The sequence below is a fragment of the Aphidius gifuensis genome, linkage group LG3 (genome assembly GCF_014905175.1).
Source record: "Aphidius gifuensis isolate YNYX2018 linkage group LG3, ASM1490517v1, whole genome shotgun sequence".
Classification (NCBI taxonomy): Eukaryota; Metazoa; Arthropoda; class Insecta; order Hymenoptera; family Braconidae; genus Aphidius; species Aphidius gifuensis.
In genome coordinates this window covers 17,767,419-17,788,567 of record NC_057790.1, presented here as the reverse complement: position 1 = coordinate 17,788,567, position 21,149 = coordinate 17,767,419, and the positions used below count along the sequence as shown (strand labels likewise).

The window sequence follows — 21,149 nt, the reverse complement described above, 5'->3', positions numbered from 1 at the left end:
AAAGTTTATTTATTTTTTTTTTTATTAGTAAAAAATAAAGGCTGTTAGAAATACTAAACGATAGCGCGCGCATATACTATGTTCCTTCTTTCAAGTCTCGAGATAAGGATGAATTTTATCAGGTAAAAAATGTACTTTCATTTAAAGTCCCGAATTATCAACAATTAAATTTCAATAGCTCTTTTTATTTTTTCCATCATTTTATGTGTTAAAATAGATTTAATCAATGGAATTTACAACAAATCCTTTCAGGATGATTTTAATCATTTTTTTTGTTAATTTAAATAATTTTTTTTGTTTATGTTCAAGGTAAAGTATAATTATTGATAAATAAAAATAATAATTTTAATAACTCGGAAAAATATAATCTTCCTTTTTTTATATATAAAAAATATTATACATATTTTTTTGTCAAATAAAAATGTTTGATTTATTTAAACAAAAAAATAAATTTCAACGTATCAATTATCTAATAGAGTCGTTAAATACTTTGACCCCAAAACTATTGATTTCAACGTTATCAGTATATTTTTACTGTATTAGTTATAAAATACAACAAATATATTTATTTATTTATTTGATAAATTTCAAGTTAAATAAAAATTGTTATATCATCAAATTTAGAAATAACTTTAAAACTATTATTATTAAAATTATTAACTATATGTATATTATTCAAGTAATAAATGTTTTTTAATTTTTCTTTTTAAACGATCTATTGTAAATAGTTCAACTGATTTTGATGTGTTGATATTTACTCAACGATTGCCTCAAACTGTTTGTTACGTATGGAAAGAAAACTTTTCATCAAACACATGTTTATTACCAACAGATGAAGAATGGACAATTCATGGAGTATGGCCAACTCAATATCACAAAATTGCACCAAGTTATTGTAATGAATCATTGGTATTTAATTTAACAGCACTTGCAACAATTGAAGATAAACTTAAAAAAACAATTTCTGTTGAAAATGGTACAACACATTATTCATTTTGGGAACATGAATGGTCAAAACATGGTACATGTTCGGCTGTATTACCACAATTAAATACTCAAATGAAATATTTTGAAAAAGGTCTTGGGCTATTAGATAAATATAACATGAAAAATATACTTGGTCAAGTTAATATATTACCTGGTAATAATTATACAGTACAAGAAATTTTAAAAGGTGTTGGCACTGTTTTGGGTAAAAATTGTCAAGTCGATTGTTTTTCAAGCAAGGTAATTAAACTAATTATTCATTATTAATTATATTAAATAGAAAAAAAATTAAAAAAAAAAATGTATCTATTATTACTTGCAGAAACAAAATGTAACGTATTTATTTGAAATTCGTATTTGCTTTGATAAATCATTGAATTTCATTGATTGTGATGGTATATTTGATTTTCCAACAAATGTAAATGCAAATTTCCAATTTGCTGTCCATTAACAGCAAATATTATTTATCCAAAAAATCCACTTAATCAGCATCATGATATAATTTCAACTGAAGCATTCATATGATCAACAAGTTTTTTTATAATAAAATTAATATTAAAGATAATATCACTTTAAAAATTCCTAATAAATTAAAAAAAAATAGATTGTATTCTTATGTAACTTTTAAATAAACAAATACAAACTTAATAATAAAAGAAAAAATAAAATTAATATAACACTCTCTAAAAATTTATTTAAAAAAAAAATAATAATAGCTTAAGTTTATGATGATAATGATAAAAAATTTTCTATTCCATCGATCAGTTCAATCACTTTTTCAATTAGTTTCGATCAAAGTCTCGATATATCAACAACATCTAGATCATCCATATCATTTTGGCAATCAAATTTTAACTGTTAAAATTTTTTTTCTTCATTTTGTATTTGCTAAAATATATTTATTCAATGGAACTTAAAATATATCTCTTCTGGATGATTTTAATTATTTTTTTTGTTTGTAAAAGTAATTTTTTTTGTTCATGTGCAGGGTAAAGTATAATTATTTATAAATAAAAATCATCATTTTAAATACTTACATTAAAATCATTGAATATTTCAACCTCAAGGTTGTTTATTTAATTTTGTAAACATAAATTTGATAAAAAACATTTAAACAGTTTCAAATAATAGATTAAAAAATATGACAGTGTTGTATTTACGAAATGATGGCCTCAAGCTGTCAAATTTTTGTTTTATTACGGTGATTCAGTCTATGAAATTTTAAGCGTAATTATCCTCGTATGATTTTTTAAAAATGTTTTTAAAATTAATTTAACATACATACAATTATCTTGCAGAATAAATGTATTGTTATGATAATGTTTATTCATAAATCTAAATTTAAATGTATGGGTCAAATGTTTTTAATAAATATGACACAAAATATTATTTAACAATAATATATAAAATTGATATAATCATCCGAGAATTTTAAATATTAATAATTTAAAAAGGCATCATTTTTAAATAATATTATATATTTTATTTTTTTTATTTCAAATAATATTCGAGTTTTGATAGATGATAAAATATTGTTTTTGAAAGATTATTAGTTTTATTTTTAAAACTATTTATAATATTATTCAGATAACGAAAAAAAAATTTAAAAAAAAACGATCAGGTGGACAGTTCAAAGTCCAAAAAAAAAGCCAGGGGCTAGTGGGCTACTGATAAGTCAAAATACGTCAGAGAATAGAACACGTCAAAACATCGAATAGAAAAAAAAAAACCCTCAAATATGACAAATAACGAATAATACTTATGACTAATGAAAAATTTATTTTTATTCTTGATTAAAAATTTAAAAAATTGTTCTTGTATTTATATGTGCTGTTAAAAAACGAATTTACAATGAATTTTGATACGATAATGAATGAATCCTTTTTTTAAAAAAATATTTCATCATTATACCCAATGATTAGTGATTACAATATTGTTTACCAAATATGCTATTATTTAAACAAACAAAAACATCAAAAAAAAAAATGTTTTATTGTTTAATTCATTCATTTTTTTTACTTGATTATTTATAAATAAACAAATTATCCATTTAGATTTTAATTATTTTGTTTATCAGTAAATTTATTACTTATTTGTTGTTTGCTTATAAAATATTATTATTAAATAAACAATATTGTAAAATAAATAATAAGCTATTAATATAACAATATTATTGATAAATGAATTATTTATTTATAATTTTAAATAAGTTGACTAATAAATTATCGAATGTTTTTTCGTAATTAAATATGAAAAAACAAAAAAATTTTGCAGCTCATATTAGCAAGAAAAAAATTGAGCAATTTTTTAATACAACTATTGCAATTTTTATATAAAATTATTGATGTAAAATTGTATTAAAAAATTAAAACTGCAATTATGAAATTAAAATTAATTTGCAAATATTTTAGCAACGTACTTTTTAAAAAAATAATTTTTCATAATGAATAATAATTGCAATAAATCATGTCAAAATCATGGCTTCAAAAGAAAAGAAATCTCTAGAAACAAAAAAACTATTTTTTGATTAAAATTTAATAATCTATTCCACACGACACCACTAATTTATTATTGTTATTATTAATTAACAGAAAAGGTATTTAAGCGGAGGCACAACGAAAAATCATTAGTTGTATGCATGGATGTATGCAAGCATAATGGATCTTACCAAATTTTTAATTATAACGTTAGTGGTGTTATTATGTAAGTATCTTATATTTTATTTGGATATTATAACAAATTATTATTGTCTGATAGATAATTAATAGATAATTTTTTATTAAAAAAAAAACGACTTAAGTTTTTAATTAAAAAATATTGTTTCATTTCAGGCAATCAAGTCGAGAGTAAACATGTCCAATCGAATCAACTACCAGGTGGTCTAATAGCCATGGAATCATATGAATATAAAAAAATTAAAGATTTCATTTCTGATTTAAGTAATTCGAATATTGCATCCGACAAAAAACATCAAATTTGGGAAATTATCCAGGAAACCGCCACTAAATTTCATGATGAGCTTGAAGTTGCGTTACAAAGATGTCTAAATGTAGTATACGTCACTCAGATGGATGAAATACAAAAAAAAAATTATATAGATAGAATCACTAATGTAAAGGAAAGGACGAGATCAGCAACATATCACAGATCAGTAGAACGTACAGTTGGTTTACTTAATTTTTTAAAGAAACATTATATCAGCCATTTGCTACAGCAACAAATCAATTTACTTGATATACTCATACAAAACTTAGAGTTTGGTAAAGGCGAAGTTTTTAAAATATTCAAAAAGATTAAAAATCTATATAATATTAAAGATGAATACGAAATCACTGATAATACTGTAAATAAAAACCCGTCGGATGCTCAAGTAAGGAACCAATTTGGAGACACTGTGGCTGGAGAGATAAACCAGGCTCGAGGAGAAGAAGGAATTGACGGTAATGAAGTCATGAGTAATCGACCTAATTCCAATGGGCAAACAAGAAAAACAACAACAACAACGACAACACCAACACCAACGACAACTGAACAAAGTGGATGGTGGATTTTCAAGTGGTTGAGTTGAATTAAACAAAATTTCAATTTTTTTAAATTAATTTTAAAATTTGAATTGAAGTGCGCCGTGGTATCCGTGCTATTCATTCTTATTATGTATAAACAATATAAAGTAGCTAAATAGTGTACCATAAATGGATATATCACAATTCAATGATCAATAATCATTTTCAATTCAATTCAGTTTTTTTTTTAACAATCAAAAGTCAACCAACCAACCAACTTTTTTTTTTTTTTTCAGTAAGTAAAGCCCTTTACTTCATCTTTTTAACCTCCTCATTTAAAAGTAAAATTATATAAAAAAACATCAACATAATAAATAGATATTATATTTATTAATTTTTGTTTTTTTTTTTATTATTTACTTATTGTTTTTAATTTATCTTATAATTTAACTTGCTGTAGTGCAGTTGGTGCTATTTGTTTAAACTTTAATAATTATTTATAAGACGTTGAAGTGTTGTTTATTATTACTAAATACTTTTAATAATTTATACATATTATTTAATAATAGTATAGTAAATAATAACGGTTGACATCAATCAAAGCAATTAATATTTTAAGCGTTAAATGAATTTTTTGAGGTTATATTATTAAAATTATTTTACCAACAAAAAATAATTAAACAAATAAATTGTTGTTAATCCCATCAACAATGTTTATAATAATTAAGTGCCATAAATAATCTGTGAACCAATTGTTACCAATTGTTATTAAACTATTGAAATAAACATGCAACAAAGTTACCATTTATTGTAATTTATTATTTATGAAGAGAGCTGACAACAATTATCAACAACAAAGGTATAATTTTAATTATTTAAAAAAAAAAGAATATTTTTTATTTATCATGTTTTAATTATTTTTTTTTAGATTCATTATATCATGACTATTTGATGATGTACAAAGGGTACAGATTATATTGATAGCATAAAAAAAAAATACAGAAAAAAAGTGTTAAAAGTTTAATTAAAGAAGTTCAATTACAAATTTTATTGGATTCTATTGTATATAAAGAATTTTGCTGTTTTTTATCAAGTTATTGTTGTTACATTCAACCTCAGACTTGGTGTACTTGGTAATTATATTTTTTTTTTACTACCAAATTTATAATACTTTTATGAATTATACTTTCTTTATTTGTTTGGTAGGTTTTTTAAGTACTGCTGATGAAAGTGGAATTTGTAATTATGGTAAACTGGATCGAGCAATGCCATTTCAATGGGTTTATAATATTATACAAAATTATAATGGTAATCTAAAAGACATAACATTATTTGGACATGGAGCAGCTATGTATCAGCTGATTGTTGATTAATTTTTGTAATGAAAGAAATGGTTTTAAACTCTGATAAAAACATGGTTGTAAACGCTGTTGAACCTTGTAATAATGTCAACGAGGACGATGACAACAGTCTTGAATCTGAAGATGATAATTACGATGATGCTGGTGAGTACAAATTTGATATTTTAATTTATTCAATGAATTAAATCTTGATATTTAACAAGACGTAGCTCACAAATTCTACTCCATTATTATCGACCACCATTGTTGTTATTGTTGTTTTTATAATAAATATCCTTTTTACATTAAACAATATAATAATTAATAAACGCAACTGTGGTATTTATGTTTACAGAATTTCAATCCTTGAATGCTCAGCTGGATCAACTTAATTCAGTATTGGATAACCTTGAAACTAAAAATGACGTTATACGTGCTGAATTAGTTGAATTACTTAAATCAAATAAGGAAACAAGAAAACAAATTCAAGACTCTCAATTAACATCAACAACAAGTAACGATGATAATAAAAATTAATTAATAATAAACGTCTGTTGCCATCATTCAAGAGATAGTGAATAAATTTATTTTTATTATTTTTACTATAAAAGCAATAAATAACGACGTTATTTATTTATTTTTTTTTATTCTTTATTTTTTCTTTTACAGATTTTAAAAGTGATTTTGGAATTGATATGATTAATCGGATATTGAAAAATTAGATTAATTTAAATGGTGTATATAATATCATATTAATATTAAAGAAAAAAAAAAAAATAGTATTAAATTTATAGTTTTTATCTTATTTTTTATATTTTACAATAAAAAAGTATTAGGTATTAATAAGATTATTTTTGATAAATTAGTTCATGTGGTTTTTTATTTAAGAAAAATGTTTTATCAAGTTTTAATTAACAATATATTTATAAAAAAAAGCGTGAAAAAAATGATATTATATTTTTTTTTTCAATATAAATAATAGTCTTAATTTTCAGTCTAAAAAATTTGCCATTAATCTTGACGAATCGTTTTTGTTAATTAATTATCCATTTAAATATTTTTTTGAATAATAATAACTACACTTGAACAATAATATTCTTTTTATTAAATGCATGATATGGAAGGCACTTACGACATATCAAATATGTAGCATAAACATAAATAATAAAGAATATAATGCCAACACACAGCCACCAGTTTAATCCAATTTTTGTTGGTGATCTATTGATTCGTCCACTTGTTTTTATCAGGTTCTATTTCAGTATTGTTGTTAAAAGTCACTTCTTTATTTTTAAGATTATTCATTATCATTTTATCTATTATTGGCTTTATATTCAACATTTCAGAAAAAATAAAGAAGTGTCCATTATTTTTTTTTTGCAATGATTCCACTTCTTTTCTCAATGATGATGATAAGTTTTCTTTTTTCATAATTTCCATTGTGAAGTCTATATAGTTTGTACATAAATCAACATCATTTGAGTCGGAAACATTCTCAAAAAGATCGCCCATAGCCAATAAAAGAGTGTCTTGATTTACTGTTTCTACCCAAAAGTCCAACCTTATTAAGTTAACGGCATCAATCATATTTTTTTTGATTCGTGGTTTTACACTTTGATCAATAATATAAAGCAATTCTTTTTTATCACTTTCAGTTATAGGTGCTATATTTGTTATGTAATTTAATGAAGAATTCATGGTATTAAAGAATAAGTGAGGCATCATCCTAGTAATATTGTCTACTGGTAATCCTTTTCCTTCAGTGATGTTGACTAAAAAAAAAGTAATAATAAACATAAATATTTTCAATATCAAAAAAATATAAAATTTCATTGAAGTATAGGTATGAAAGAGAAAAAAAAAAAAAAACAAAATTGAAGATGACTAAGAAAAAAGGCAGTTTTAATGGCTCTTTGGGTTCGAGTTGAAAATTAAAAATATAAATCATGTTCAAGCAAAATATTAAATACGTGTACAGTGTACTTCAAGTTAATTTTGATATCAAACTTAATATTTAGTGAACCTACCCAAAACTACAACAGCCAGCAAAAACAAAGAGATTAGAGTCTTCAAGCCCATTTTTTATTTTTTCTTATTGTCCTGAAACCTGAAAAACAAAAAAAAAAAAATAATTATAATAATATGTTCATATATTAATGTATATATCTAATATAATATATTTGTTAAAATAAAAAATGTGAATTTTGCACGTGTGAAAAGTCATGACTGCAGATGCCTGTAAGCGTCCCCTTCTTATGGATCATCATAAAACGATGTAAAAAATGCATTATAAAAAATATGTACGAGCATTATATTTATGAATTCGTTATAATATTTAATATTTTATATACATATATATTATTGATTTATTTACTTACAGGGTGGATTGGGGTGGATGTTTTCAGATATCAGAAACGAAAGGCGAGTTTTTCATTCACGTATTTAGATATAATACAGATAAATATGCATATTGATGTAGGGATCACCAGGGATCACTATTGATGCACATTGCATATTTTCATCTGACCAGCGTTACCAACTCTGAAAACAACAATATGGTACAATACGGTATAAAGTAGGGGAAATTATGGTAAAATGGACGCCAATATGGTGAAAAAGCAAAAATTTTAAATTTTTTATTGAAATAAACCAATTAATTTTTTTTTTATTATTATTTATTTATTCAGTCGTATTTACTTATTTTTATTATTGACATTTTTCATGTTAATTTTTTTTTTTCATTTTTATCATATATTACTTTTTGTACTCTTTAATGTAATATACTATTTTAATTATAAAACAATATATTGTTAAATTTTTTAAATCATCATCATCAACATAATTTTCTTTTTCTTTAATATTTGCTTTATCATATAAAGTACTTGTAGTCATACGTGAAAGCATTTCTTTGGATGGCTTAAATTTAATGCAATTTCCATTGAAAAGAACATGTTGATTAAATAGCTAATAATATTTCACGCATTGTTGGTACAGCTAATTTATTTCTAATTTTTGTTTTAGCCAAATTAATTTTACTGAAAGTTCTTTCACTATCAGCATTTGAGTGTGGGAGTGCCAAAATATTTCCTGTAATTGAATAAAAATTTCTTTGATTTTTTGGTGAAAAAAATAAAATATGGTATATGGACATATGGTATAGTCGTTATGGTATGGGAGATCAAAATATGGTAAACATACCATAATTATTATAGTTGGCAAAGCTGCATCTGACAGGGATGTGCGATATCAGACGGTATATCAGAGGACCCGATATTTTTACCCGATATCGACAATATATTTATTCGATATGGATACTGGGTAGGCGTCAAATATCGGATGTTCAATATCACTTTCGGGATATCGTCACGAAAATATCGGATGATATACCGACATGGAGCTCCATATATACCGATTACCGACTACTTTTAAACAAACAAATTTTAATGGCTGCTCGAATGGCCACAACCAATGAAACATCAAAAAAATATTCAAACGTATTAATTTGATTGGCTGTAGGCTTATAAGTTTTAAATTGACAATTGACAATTATTAATAGCAGAACCATTGAAAATTATAATTAGTAGTAAAAAATGGGGAATCGTGTATTTATTATTGCATAGTCATCTTTCGATAAAATGTTGATTAAAAATTACACAATATTTTATTATTATATATTTTCTGAGTATTGTATAATAAAATATTAATGATATTAAGTCCGATTATTCTTTTCTGGTACTATAATTGATAAAAAAAATTACTTCGTTTAAATTTTTATTGTAATTTTTCCATAATTTGTTATTAATACGCCAATTAATCGACAAGGATTAAATAAATAAATCGATAATAAGTAATGGCAATATCCAATTCTCGTCATAAAAAACCAAGTATACGTATAAATTTAAAGTGTAAAATAATAATTTTGATTGCTATTTGAATTATATTTGAATTATACTTCCACCTGTTGATCGGTTTAGAATGATATCCGGAAGATGACAATATGAATCAACAACAATTGACAAATTTCGAAATTGAAGTAGATGATTTGATAGAAATAACAACAGCTCCCTCAACCAGAGTTGCCAGAGAAATTCCAACAATCATGTCAACGATTGCTTTTGATTTCGATTCGAAAAATCTAGCAATAGAAACAACAATGTTTAATTTTGTACCATCAACTCTATCTACTACAACAGTATCATCAAAAACCACACGACAACCAGATTTTATTGCCACAGATAATTCAATGATAGTAACTCCATTGGATTTTAATTTCTGGTTAAATGAATGGCAAAAACATAGTACAAGTGGATTCGGTGATTCAAATAAAAATCAATTTATAAATTATTTCAAAAAAGCTATCAGTCTATCAGAAAAATATAACATTAATAAATTAATAACAAAAGCAAATATTTATCCAGGAAATAGTTATTCTCCTGATAAAATTATCAATAATATATTACTCAAAAATTTATTGATCAATTTAAAATACATGTTGGTAATTTATTTTTTTATATTTTAGGAAAAACAAAAATCATATTTAATTGAAATTTCAATATGCCTGGATAAAAATCAACAATTAACTGATTGTAATAAATTCGGTGGTTTACTTACAAATTGTATATCTAATTATGATGTTTTATATATTGATGAAAATAATTATAAAGATATTATTAATGACAGGGATGATAATATCGAGAGTTAAATTTTAAATAACATCATTAAAAACAGTATGAATATTAAAAATAGTGTAAATAAAATAAATAAAATAATAAAATCTTTTCAATAAATTTTTTAAGTTTAAAAAAATTTTATTTGAACCTCCTATTAATATTTTTTTTAAAGGCTTTTCGATAGGTACGTATGATCTTATTCAATCTTATTCATCTCATTAGTCAATACAAAATTTTGTTGAAACCAACTGCCAAATATAATTACTATTTAAAAATATAAACATATTTCAAAATGAAAATTAATCTACATATCAACATTGCTAAATTAATAAAAAATATTTACATTATTATTCAAAAAAAAATATTTAACATATAATACATTTTTAAAAAGTCAAATGTTTATACAAACTGTTTAAATAGAAAAATATTTACTTAATATAATTATTATTATGTGTTTAAATAACAGATGTTATCAGAAAACAATATATATACGTTTCAGTAAAAATAAAAAAAGAGACAGTCGAATAGAAATTCTCAATGTGAGCAGTTGTTCATCAAACAAATGAAAAGTCATAAATAAAGAATATAAAAATAAAGAAATAAAAATATTTTTCACTATGAAATTTAGAAATATTATATTACCAATATCTATTGTGTTGTTTTTTACAATTTTTAAATATTCAAATGCATATTCAAATAATAAGTATAAAGTTTTGATATAAATAATATATAGTATTAAAAATTTTATTTATTAAATTATGTTTTTTGTTTTTTAGAAAGATTCATTCAACAGAGTATATATTTAAAAATTTTGATGGGCTAGTATTTAATCAAATATGGCCAAAAGCTGGTTGTTTGTCAATGAAAAAAAAATTATTAAATAATGAATGCATACTTCCACCTCATAATGAATGGACAATACATGGACTCTGGCCTTCTTCTGTAAATAATGCTGGTCCTTTTTTTTGTTCAGCTTCATCTACCTTTAATATAACAGCACTTTCATCAATTGAAAATGAGCTAAAGTCCAAGTGGATTGGTCTAAACAATAAATCCAAAAAGTATTATAGTTTTTGGAAATATGAATGGGACAAACATGGATCATGTGGAACAAGTCATAAAAAATTAAATTCTCTATTAAAATATTTTAAAAAAGCACTTGATCTTTCACATGAATATAACATTAAAAATATATTATCAAGAGTTAATATTTTACCTGGTGGCAGTTATCAAGCTGAAGAAATCATCGATGGAATCAATCAAGTTACAGGAAAACATCCTAGAGTAACATGTTTTTGGGACGAGGTAAAAAAAAAATACACAAATTAATACTTATTATTTTATATTTAAAAACTAAAAATTATTTTTCAGATTAATAATAAATCGTACTTAAAAGAAATTTCAATTTGTTTACATAAAGAATCAATGGAATTAATTCACTGTGACACTATTGGAAAAAATTCATTAACAAATTGTAAGACAGGTGATGACGTTATATATATATAAAAACAATTAATTGATTTTTTTATTTCTTAATAATTATAAGGGCATTTAAAAAAAATATTTAGTTTTTTAATTAAAACAAAAACAATACCTTTTTTTTACTTTATAAAACAAAAAACAAAATACGACAATGTAATTTATTATTGAAACAAAGTAATATGTTTGTTGTAATTATATTATCAAAAAAAAAGTATATATAATTTTAAAAGAAGAAAACTGATATGTTGTTTATTCTTTATTAAAGTTTATTTATTTATTTTTTTTATTACTAAAAAATAAAGGCTGTTAGAAATCCTAAACGATAGCGCGCGCATATTATGTTTCCCTTCTTTCAAGTCTCGAGATTAGGATGAATTTCATCAGGTAAAAAATATAGTCTCGTTCAAAGTCTTGATCTATCAACAATTGAATTTTAATAGCTCTTTTTATTTTTTTATCATTGTGTGTGTTAAAATAGATTTAATCAATGGAATTTAAAACAAATCCTTTCAGAATGATTTTAATCATTTTTTTCGTTTATTTAAATATTTTTTTTTGTTCATGTTCAAGGTAAAGTATAATTATTAATAAATAAAAATAATAATTTTAATAACTCGGGAAAATATAATCTTGTTTTTTTTTATATGTAAAAAGTATTATAAATATTTTTTTGTCAAATAAAAATCTTTAATTTATTTAAACGAGAAAATAAATTTCAACGATTCAATGATCTAATAGAGTCGTTAAATACTTTGACCCCAAAACTGTTGATTTCAACGTTATCAGTATATTTTTACTGTATCAGTTATGGAATACAACAAACGTATTTATTTTTATTTATTTGATAAATTTCAAGTTAAATAAAAATTGTTATATCATCAAATTTAGAAATAACTTTAAAACTATTATTGTTAAAACTATTAACTATATATATTATTCAAATCATAAATGTTTTTTAATTTTTCTTTTTAAACGATCTATTGTAAATAGTTCAACTGATTTTGATGTGTTGATATTTACTCAACGATTGCCTCAAACTGTTTGTTACGCATGGAAAGAAAACTTTTCATCAAACACATGTTCACCAACTGATGAAGAATGGACGGTTCATGGAATTTGGCCAACTCAATATCACAAAATTGCACCAAGTTATTGTAATGAATCATTGGTATTCAATTTAACCGAACTTGCAACAATTAAAGATAAACTTGAAAAAAAATGGATCTCTGTTGAAAATGGTACAACACATTGTTCATTTTGGGAACATGAATGGTCAAAACATGGTACATGTTCAGCTGTATTACCACAATTAAATACTCAAATGAAATATTTTGAAAAAGGTCTTGAGCTATTAGAAAAATATGACATGAAAAATATACTTGGTCAAGTTAATATATTACCTGGTAATAATTATACAGTACAAGAAATTTTAAAAGGTGTTGGCACTGTTTTGGGTAAAAATTGTCAAGTCGATTGTTTTTCAAGCAAGGTAATTAAACTAATTATTCATTATTAATTATATTAAATAGAAAAAAAAATAAATAAAAAAATGTATCTATTATTACTTGCAGAAACAAAATGTAACGTATTTATTTGAAATTCGTATTTGCTTTGATAAATCATTGAATTTCATTGATTGTGATGGTATATTTGATTTTCCAACAAATTGTCCATCAACAGCAAATATTATTTATCCAAAAACTCTACTTGATCAGCATCATGATGTTTAAGTTTGATAATAAATATTCCGTATAATTAATAAATTAAATTAAGTTGAATAAATTTCAACTGAAGCATTCATATGATCAACAATTTTTTTTATAATAAAATTAATATTAAAGATAATATCACTTTAAAAATTCCTAATAAATTAAGAAAAAATAGATTGTATTCTTATGTAATTTTTAAATAAACAAATACAAACTTAATAATAAAAGAAAAAATGAAATTAATATAACACTCGCTAAAATTTTATTTAAAAAAAAAATAATAATAGCTTAAGTTTATGATGATGATGATAAAAAATTTTCTATTCCATCGATCAGTTCAATCACTTTGTTAATTAGTTTCGATCAAAGTCTCGATATATCAACAACATCTAGATCATCCATATCATTCTGGCAATCAAATTTTGACTTTTAAAATTTTTTTTTCTTCATTTTATGTTTGCTAAAATATATTTATTCAATGGAACTTAAAATATATCTCTTCTGGATGATTTTAATTATTTTTATTGTTTGTAAAAGTAATTTTTTTTGTTCATGTGCAGGGTAAAGTATAATTATTCATAAATAAAAATCATCATTTCAAATACTAACATTAAAATCATTAAATATTTCAACCTCAAAATTATTTATTTAATTCAATTATATTTTGTAAAAATGAATTTAATAAAAAACATTTAAACAATTTCAAATAATAGATTAAAAAAATATGACAGTGTTGTGTTTACGCAACGATGGCCTCAAGCTGTTTGTTACAAGTTTAAAAAAGATAAAAATGTAAACGACTGTCAGCTGCCAAATCATGATCGTTGGACAATTCATGGCCTTTGGCCTACACGTATGGGTCAAAGAGGTCCTGTTTTTTGTAAAACAAAATTTGATTTTAATATTGAAAAAATTGATACAATTAAAGATAGCTTAAAAGAAAATTGGACTGACTTTCATGAAGACGATAATAATGATAATGATTATTACTTATGGAAACAAGAATGGAAAAAACATGGTTCATGTTTAGTTGAAAATAATCATCAAAATACAATATTTGGTTATTTTAAAAAAGGTATTGATTTATTAAAAAATTATCAAATGAAAGATATACTAAAAAAGGCAAATATTCATCCTGGAAATATATACAAAATTTTACACGTAAGTGATGAGATAAAAAAAGTTTTAGGAAAACAAATTCACTTAACGTGGTTCAGAGATAGTGTAAGTGATATTTTAAATATATTTAAAAAAAAAATAGTTTATTTTGTTTATTAATTGATTTAATTGTTTTGTTTGTTTAAGGAAAAAAAAAAAGTGTATTTAGAAGAAATATCAATTTGCATGAATCGAGATATGAATTTCATAATTGATTGCGATGGTGTTGGAACTTTGATAAATAGTTTACCAAATTTATCACTCAAGTATCTTGATCAAACAAATGAAGAGATAATTTCACCATCAACAAATAAAAATTAACGAAAAAAAATAAATAAATATGTCGATTAATTTGTACAATTATCGAGTTTAATTTTTTTTTTTTTTTCGGTTGAATAATATATAAAATTCAATTAAATAAAAAATAAAAAACTGGGATATTAATCATGATTAATATATCAAACCGTGGCGGATGAGAAAAAAATTAAATTGAATTAAATTACTGCTTTTATCTAACAAAAAGAATTTTTTTTATTCCTTTTTTAATATCAACAAATTGACCTTCCTCAAAAAATAAAATTATCTATTATTATTTTTTAAAAAATAATTAATAAAACAATTGCTATAATTATAAAATTTATTTTGAAAATATTTGTATTATTTTTATATCATAATAAAATGATATTTTTAAAATATTTGTATTATTTTATTTTTGTTTTATTTGTTGTAGCACAAGGCTGTAAATTTATTTTTAGTTTTATTATACATAGGTGAGATACCTGTGTTATATTTTAAGACCTTCATCAGGTGATCAGCTGCAATGCAAAATATAAAAAAAGTGGGGACAAGAGAAACCATTACAAAGTCTGGTTCCACTTAACAACGATTCTCTGTTCACAACACATTGAAACCAGTGAAACTGTAAAGATCATTTTTCTCCTCAGTCATCCAATAGCATCCATTAGATTTATTTTTTTCTATTCAGTTGCATCATTCATTGTGTTGCCGATAAAACTATTATTTATTTAAATGAATATTGTTTTGTTTTATTGAAGTTATTTAAAAACAAAAATCAAAATAGATTTTATAAAAATAGAAACAAATTTTAATCATGGAAATACACAAGCTGTATGTTATTTCTATTTTATGTGGAATTTTTTTTGTTGCTGTTAGTAAAGGGTAATGTACAGAAGCACAGGAAATGCTTCATTTAAATTTACACGACACTCTTATTATTATCATCATGATATATAAATTAAATCAGTGTTAATAACCTCGTGTTTGATGTTACTTTATTGTGATTTAAGTTTAATAATTACTTTGTTTATTTTTCATGATATGTGTGTGTTAAATCAATATTAAATATCGATATTACGAAGATAGATTACTCAAGTGAAAGTCCGAATGACGCGATTAAATTTATTTTTATTATTACAATTGTAAATTTAAAAAAAAAAAATGATAATAAATTTTTATAAAGATTTATTTCTTTGTTAAATTAGACTGTAATATTTATTTATAATTTATGAAGATATTGAAAATACGTTATATTGAATTTTCTATTCAAATAATAAATTGTTTATTTATTTATTTTAATTTTTGTTTTTTAGATTTCAAATTCGTGAAAAAGGAACATTTATAGAGAGCGTTACTGATTTTGATGTTTTGATATTTACACAACACTGGCCACAAACAGTATGTTACACATGGAAAGAAAAATCATCATCAAACACATGTTTATTACCAACAGATGAAGAATGGACAATTCATGGAGTATGGCCAACTGAATATCACAAAATTGGACCACAATATTGTAATAAATCATTGCCATTTGATGCAAAAGCACTTGCAACAATTGAAGATACATTAAAAATAAAATGGATTGATGTTGAAAATGGTACAGCACATTATTCATTTTGGAAACATGAATGGTTAAAACATGGTACATGTGCAGCAGTATTACCAGAATTAAATACTGAAATTAAATATTTTGAAAAAGGTCTTGAATTATTAGATAAATATGACATGAAAAATATACTTGGTCAAGTTAATATATTACCTGGTAATAGTTATACAGTACAAGAAATTTTAAAAGGTGTTGCTAATGTATTGGGTAAAAATTGTCAAGTTGAATGTGTTTCAAATAAGGTAATTAAAATAAAGAATCAACTATTAATTATAATAAGTAGAAAAAAAAAAAAATCTAAAATGTAATTATTATTTGCAGAAAGAAAAACAATCTTATTTGTTTGAAATTCGTATTTGTTTTGATAAATCATTGGAGTTAGTTGATTGTGATGGTATAGCTGGTTTTCCAACAAATTGTCCATCAACAAGAAAAATTATTTATCCAGGAGTTGTACCAAATGACTTTTTTGTTATTCAAATATAATTTACACCGGATTAATTAATTTCTATATAAATAATTCAATTCATTTGCCAATAAATTATCTACCAATTATTATTTTAATGTTATAAAATTTTATTTTGTGTATTGAACATTGTGCCAATGACAAAATAATGCCAATTGTATTTTTTTATAATAATAAATGATAATTAAATTGTTTTTTTATTAATGAAAATTTGATATTTTTCTTATTAAACCGTAATTAAACTTAGAAAAAAAAAACATTACTCACAAATTACTATTATCACTGTTCAGTTTTTTTTTGTACAATTACAACAGCTGCTGGAACTAATCCTGTAAAAATAAATAAACAATTTGAACTTTGAATAAATAATAATATTTATCAGTATCATTTGCATAAACATAACGACGCAATTAAAAAATGAAATAAAAATAAATGATTTGATATTTAGTATCAATGTGCAACACGTGCAACAAAAGGAATTTCTTTTGTGTCACATTTTACTCAAGGAAACTTGATATTTATTATTTTATTGAATTTTTTTTTAACTTACCAAGAACATCAAGTGGTGTGTCATAGTCATCATCATTGAATACTTTTCGTGGAAAGGTTGTCATTAAATTGAAAGCACCAGGAAGATCTGTTCGGTTCATTTCAACGTAAACTTTAACTGCTGATAATGGCTCTTTAACTCCAAATGTTTGAGTCAAACTTTCACCATTTGTTAAACGAATCTATGTTTATAAAAAATACAAGATAATTATAAAAATATATGTTTTTCAATGTTAAATATAGTATTTATTTACCTGTAATTTTGTCTCAGTGTAATCACGTTTTTGAGCTGGTACAAATGATGGAGCAGCTTGGACTGGTGATACAACTGGTGCAGGTATTGCACCACTTTCAGCAGCTGCCTTTGCACGACGTGCTGCTTTGTCAGCTTCAATTTGTTTTTTAACTCTTTCTCTAGCAATTCTGTCTTCTTCTTTATCACGTTTACGTTGTTCAAGAATTTTTTTCATTTCCAAATCTTCCATTCTGTTTGTAAAAATTTAAAAATATTAATATACCTATATATTGTCATTTATAATTTATGTTAAATAATTATTTTATTTTGTTTTTCTTACTTTCGTCTTGCTTCAGCAACAGCTTTTCCAGACATTATTCTAGATTTTTCTTTTTCAATAGCTTCAGCTTTTTCTTCATCTTCACGTTCTTTTCTTTTTTGACGCATTTTTTCTTCAAGTAGTTTTAACTTTTCTTTTTTTTCTTCTTCAGTTAAAGGCTTTTTTTCTTCTGTACTTTCAGAAAATTTATCATGTCCAGATTTTGTTGCATGAAATTCAACTTCTAATGATGATTTAAAGAGTTTACCACATCTAAAATTTATTTAAAGAAAACATATTATTATTGATTCAGGTTTTAAAAATATTTGTAAATATTTTTACAATTAATAAAACTTACACATCACATTTAAGAGATTTAGCTTCAGCTGTCTCTTTAACAGAAGCTCCATTATTATCTTGTGATGATGCATCAACATTTGAAGTATCATCAGTACTTTGTTCAGCTGTATCAACATTTCCTGGATTAGCCAAAAGCCTTGATAATCAAAATAATATTAATTGACAAAAAATACTAATAAAATCCAAAGAAATAATAAAAAAATTAATCAACAAACCATTCCATTGCTTGTTCAAGACCTTTATTTCCAGTTACTTTGATAGCTTTTTCTCTGTAAATAATAATGATTATTTATTTAAAACAATAATAAATTTATTTCATGGTTAGGACACTATGTTTGTTATAAATTATTTAACTTACGCTTGAATTTGGGAAAATCCCATGTCTACAAGCATTGTTAATTCTGATGATGACATTTTTAATTATTATTTAGCTATTGTTATTTTAATTAAACACAAACTTTTTTGTTATTTATAATCTTTTGGCAGTATGCTGATTGTTTGGCAAATATTTATTTTGTGTGTGAAAAAGGTGAAAAACTAATAATCATGTTGCCGGGAACATGAGCGCTATCTACACCAGAAAAAAAAACATATTATTATTATCATTATCATGGAAAAAATTATTTAATAAATAAATAAAAATAATGCAATTGTTTGTAAATAAAAAATATGATGCAGCAATAATAGGATGATTATTTTTATTGGGATAGTTAATAACAAGTCAATTTATTTTTTTTTTTATAAAAATGAAAATCTCCAGTTATATTTATTTGTGAATCATAATGCATGTAGCAATTAAATTAATCATTGAGAATATAAAATAATTAAATTAATAAATACATTGATGAATTATTTAAAACTTATTTGTGTCTGAAATACTGATGAAAAAAAAAAATTGTCAACAATCAGTTTCTTGTGTTGTAAAATCTTGAAAATTATTTGTTGTTTTTGTTATGATTACTGATGACAATATTGAATAGTTAAAATTTACTTGATAACATAACAACGATGATTCATTTTAAAAGATAAACTTAATGATAAACTTAACTAGTTTATTGTTATTATTTTAAATTTTGTTTTTAGCAATGAAAATGTTTAATATTCTTGTGAAGCTTTGTTGTCCTTGCTGCTGCTGCTTCCACCACCACTTGTTCCAGTTTTCTTTGGAAGTAAAACAGCTTGAATATTTGGTAAAACACCACCTTGAGCAATTGTTACACCTGACAACAATTTGTTTAATTCCTCGTCGTTTCTAATAGCCAATTGAAGATGACGTGGGATGATTCTGCAAGAAAAAAAAAACAGACAAAATTAATATATTGGAATAAATTGAAAACTCTGAGTGGTTCATCATGGTCAAACAAAATTCATTTTAACATTGCCAAGTTGTCTTATTGTTTAATGAAAGTATTTGCTTTGATAAAAACATGAATAAATAATAAAATAAACGACGCCATTTGTAAAATTTTGGCGCCAAGATAATTTCACCACGCCAGTCAAGAAAGAAAAAAAAACATACTAAATAAATTAATTTTTCCAATAATAATAATCAAATATTATAATTGTTTGTTTAGAAAAATTAATAATAGTATTGTGTATGAATAAACAATAATATAACAAAGGAAAAAATAAAATTGTATGTTGGCCAGTTGGATTTATTACCTGGTTTTTTTGTTGTCTCTGGCAGCATTTCCAGCCAATTCCAAGACTTCAGCAGCAAGGTATTCCATAACAGCAGCAAGATAAACTGGTGCACCGGCACCAACACGTTCAGCATAACTACCCTTACGAAGAAGACGATGAATTCTTCCAACTGGAAATTGGAGACCAGCTTTGGATGAACGAGACTTTGATTTGCCCTTGATTTTACCTGGTGATGAAATAAATCAAATAATTATTCAACAATTTTTATTTTTTCTTTTCTTTCAAATTGACAAACATTTTACATGTTTAATTATTTTACTAACCTCCTTTGCCACGTCCAGACATTTTGATTAATTAATATAACTTGAATTTAACAATGAAATAATTGTTTAGTCGAGAATAATCGACTAATTAGGATACACCAAATATTTTTATTTTAATATAATAAACGTTTTAAATTTATCAATGTTTATTACTCAACGGCTGAATCCACAATGACGTTGTCGTCGTTGTGTGAAAATTTTTGTGAGAAAAAAAAAAAAAAAGACGCATTAAATTAGCAAAATGGCGGAAATTGGCGGGAGAAAAATGTTGTTCTCTTTCTTGCCAATAAGAAGAGCCACTGTACTCTTCTTTTAATTAATTTTTTTTTTAAATTTAAAAATAACAAAAAAATTATTTATTAAAAATTATTTATTTTATTTTGTTGATTATTAATTAATAATTCATTTTATCTGATAAATTTTTTTTTTAATTAATTAAACTGTAGTTATAAATTATAAAAAAATTTATTAAAAAAAAAAACAAAAAAAAAAAAAAGA

General features: G+C 23.6%; 8 protein-coding genes across 9 annotated transcripts; 6 read left to right on the top strand and 2 right to left on the bottom strand.

Moving 5' to 3' along the window:
* The first annotated feature begins 108 nt into the window (after positions 1 to 108).
* Positions 109 to 5,863, top strand: LOC122850981 (ribonuclease Oy-like). The gene is made up of 5 exons (XM_044150025.1): positions 109 to 122; positions 729 to 1,227; positions 1,310 to 1,405; positions 5,563 to 5,623; positions 5,697 to 5,863. The coding sequence occupies exons 1-5, from the start codon at positions 109 to 111 to the stop codon at positions 5,861 to 5,863; spliced, it is 837 nt and encodes a 278-aa protein (XP_044005960.1).
* LOC122852365 (bublin coiled-coil protein-like) lies at positions 5,230 to 6,390 on the top strand. The gene is made up of 4 exons (XM_044152127.1): positions 5,230 to 5,349; positions 5,419 to 5,623; positions 5,697 to 5,995; positions 6,186 to 6,390. The coding sequence occupies exons 3-4, from the start codon at positions 5,872 to 5,874 to the stop codon at positions 6,365 to 6,367; spliced, it is 306 nt and encodes a 101-aa protein (XP_044008062.1). The 5' UTR covers positions 5,230 to 5,349; positions 5,419 to 5,623; positions 5,697 to 5,871; the 3' UTR covers positions 6,368 to 6,390.
* A 4,727-nt stretch (positions 6,391 to 11,117) lies between these two features.
* On the top strand, positions 11,118 to 12,042 carry LOC122850980 (ribonuclease Oy-like). Its single transcript, XM_044150024.1, has 3 exons — positions 11,118 to 11,210; positions 11,281 to 11,805; positions 11,872 to 12,042. The coding sequence occupies exons 1-3, from the start codon at positions 11,118 to 11,120 to the stop codon at positions 12,004 to 12,006; spliced, it is 753 nt and encodes a 250-aa protein (XP_044005959.1). The 3' UTR covers positions 12,007 to 12,042.
* On the bottom strand, positions 11,438 to 19,228 carry LOC122852347 (UBX domain-containing protein 1). Of its 2 annotated transcripts, XR_006373807.1 has the most exons (9): positions 19,043 to 19,228; positions 18,900 to 18,953; positions 18,683 to 18,820; positions 18,346 to 18,597; positions 18,025 to 18,256; positions 17,772 to 17,952; positions 17,489 to 17,550; positions 11,717 to 11,779; positions 11,438 to 11,541 (listed from the first exon to the last, which is right to left on the bottom strand). XR_006373807.1 is itself a non-coding variant. In XM_044152110.1 (7 exons), the coding sequence occupies exons 1-7, from the start codon at positions 19,096 to 19,098 to the stop codon at positions 17,501 to 17,503; spliced, it is 963 nt and encodes a 320-aa protein (XP_044008045.1). In that variant the 5' UTR covers positions 19,099 to 19,228; the 3' UTR covers positions 17,445 to 17,500. The 2 variants fall into 2 exon arrangements, 1 of the variants encoding a protein (XP_044008045.1); XM_044152110.1 differs by lacking the exons at positions 11,438 to 11,541; positions 11,717 to 11,779 and having other exon boundaries at positions 17,445 to 17,550.
* LOC122850979 (ribonuclease Oy-like) lies at positions 12,539 to 13,712 on the top strand (the record flags this gene model as incomplete). The annotated part of the gene is made up of 3 exons (XM_044150022.1): positions 12,539 to 12,552; positions 12,973 to 13,471; positions 13,554 to 13,712. Coding segments are annotated over 3 exons (672 nt in total), but the record flags the coding sequence as incomplete, so codon positions are not given.
* Positions 14,244 to 15,170, top strand: LOC122850978 (ribonuclease T2-A-like). Its single transcript, XM_044150021.1, has 3 exons — positions 14,244 to 14,257; positions 14,405 to 14,852; positions 14,997 to 15,170. Exons 1-3 carry the CDS (start codon positions 14,244 to 14,246, stop codon positions 15,168 to 15,170), a joined length of 636 nt encoding a protein of 211 aa, XP_044005956.1.
* On the top strand, positions 15,708 to 17,551 carry LOC122852351 (ribonuclease Oy-like). Its single transcript, XM_044152114.1, has 3 exons — positions 15,708 to 16,028; positions 16,460 to 16,997; positions 17,077 to 17,551. The coding sequence occupies exons 1-3, from the start codon at positions 15,961 to 15,963 to the stop codon at positions 17,239 to 17,241; spliced, it is 771 nt and encodes a 256-aa protein (XP_044008049.1). The 5' UTR covers positions 15,708 to 15,960; the 3' UTR covers positions 17,242 to 17,551.
* Positions 19,229 to 19,368: 140 nt separating the features above from the next.
* LOC122852358 (histone H2A-like) lies at positions 19,369 to 20,846 on the bottom strand. The gene is made up of 3 exons (XM_044152121.1): positions 20,652 to 20,846; positions 20,347 to 20,554; positions 19,369 to 19,969 (listed from the first exon to the last, which is right to left on the bottom strand). The coding sequence occupies exons 1-3, from the start codon at positions 20,671 to 20,673 to the stop codon at positions 19,780 to 19,782; spliced, it is 420 nt and encodes a 139-aa protein (XP_044008056.1). The 5' UTR covers positions 20,674 to 20,846; the 3' UTR covers positions 19,369 to 19,779.
* Between the last annotated feature and the right edge of the window lie 303 nt (positions 20,847 to 21,149).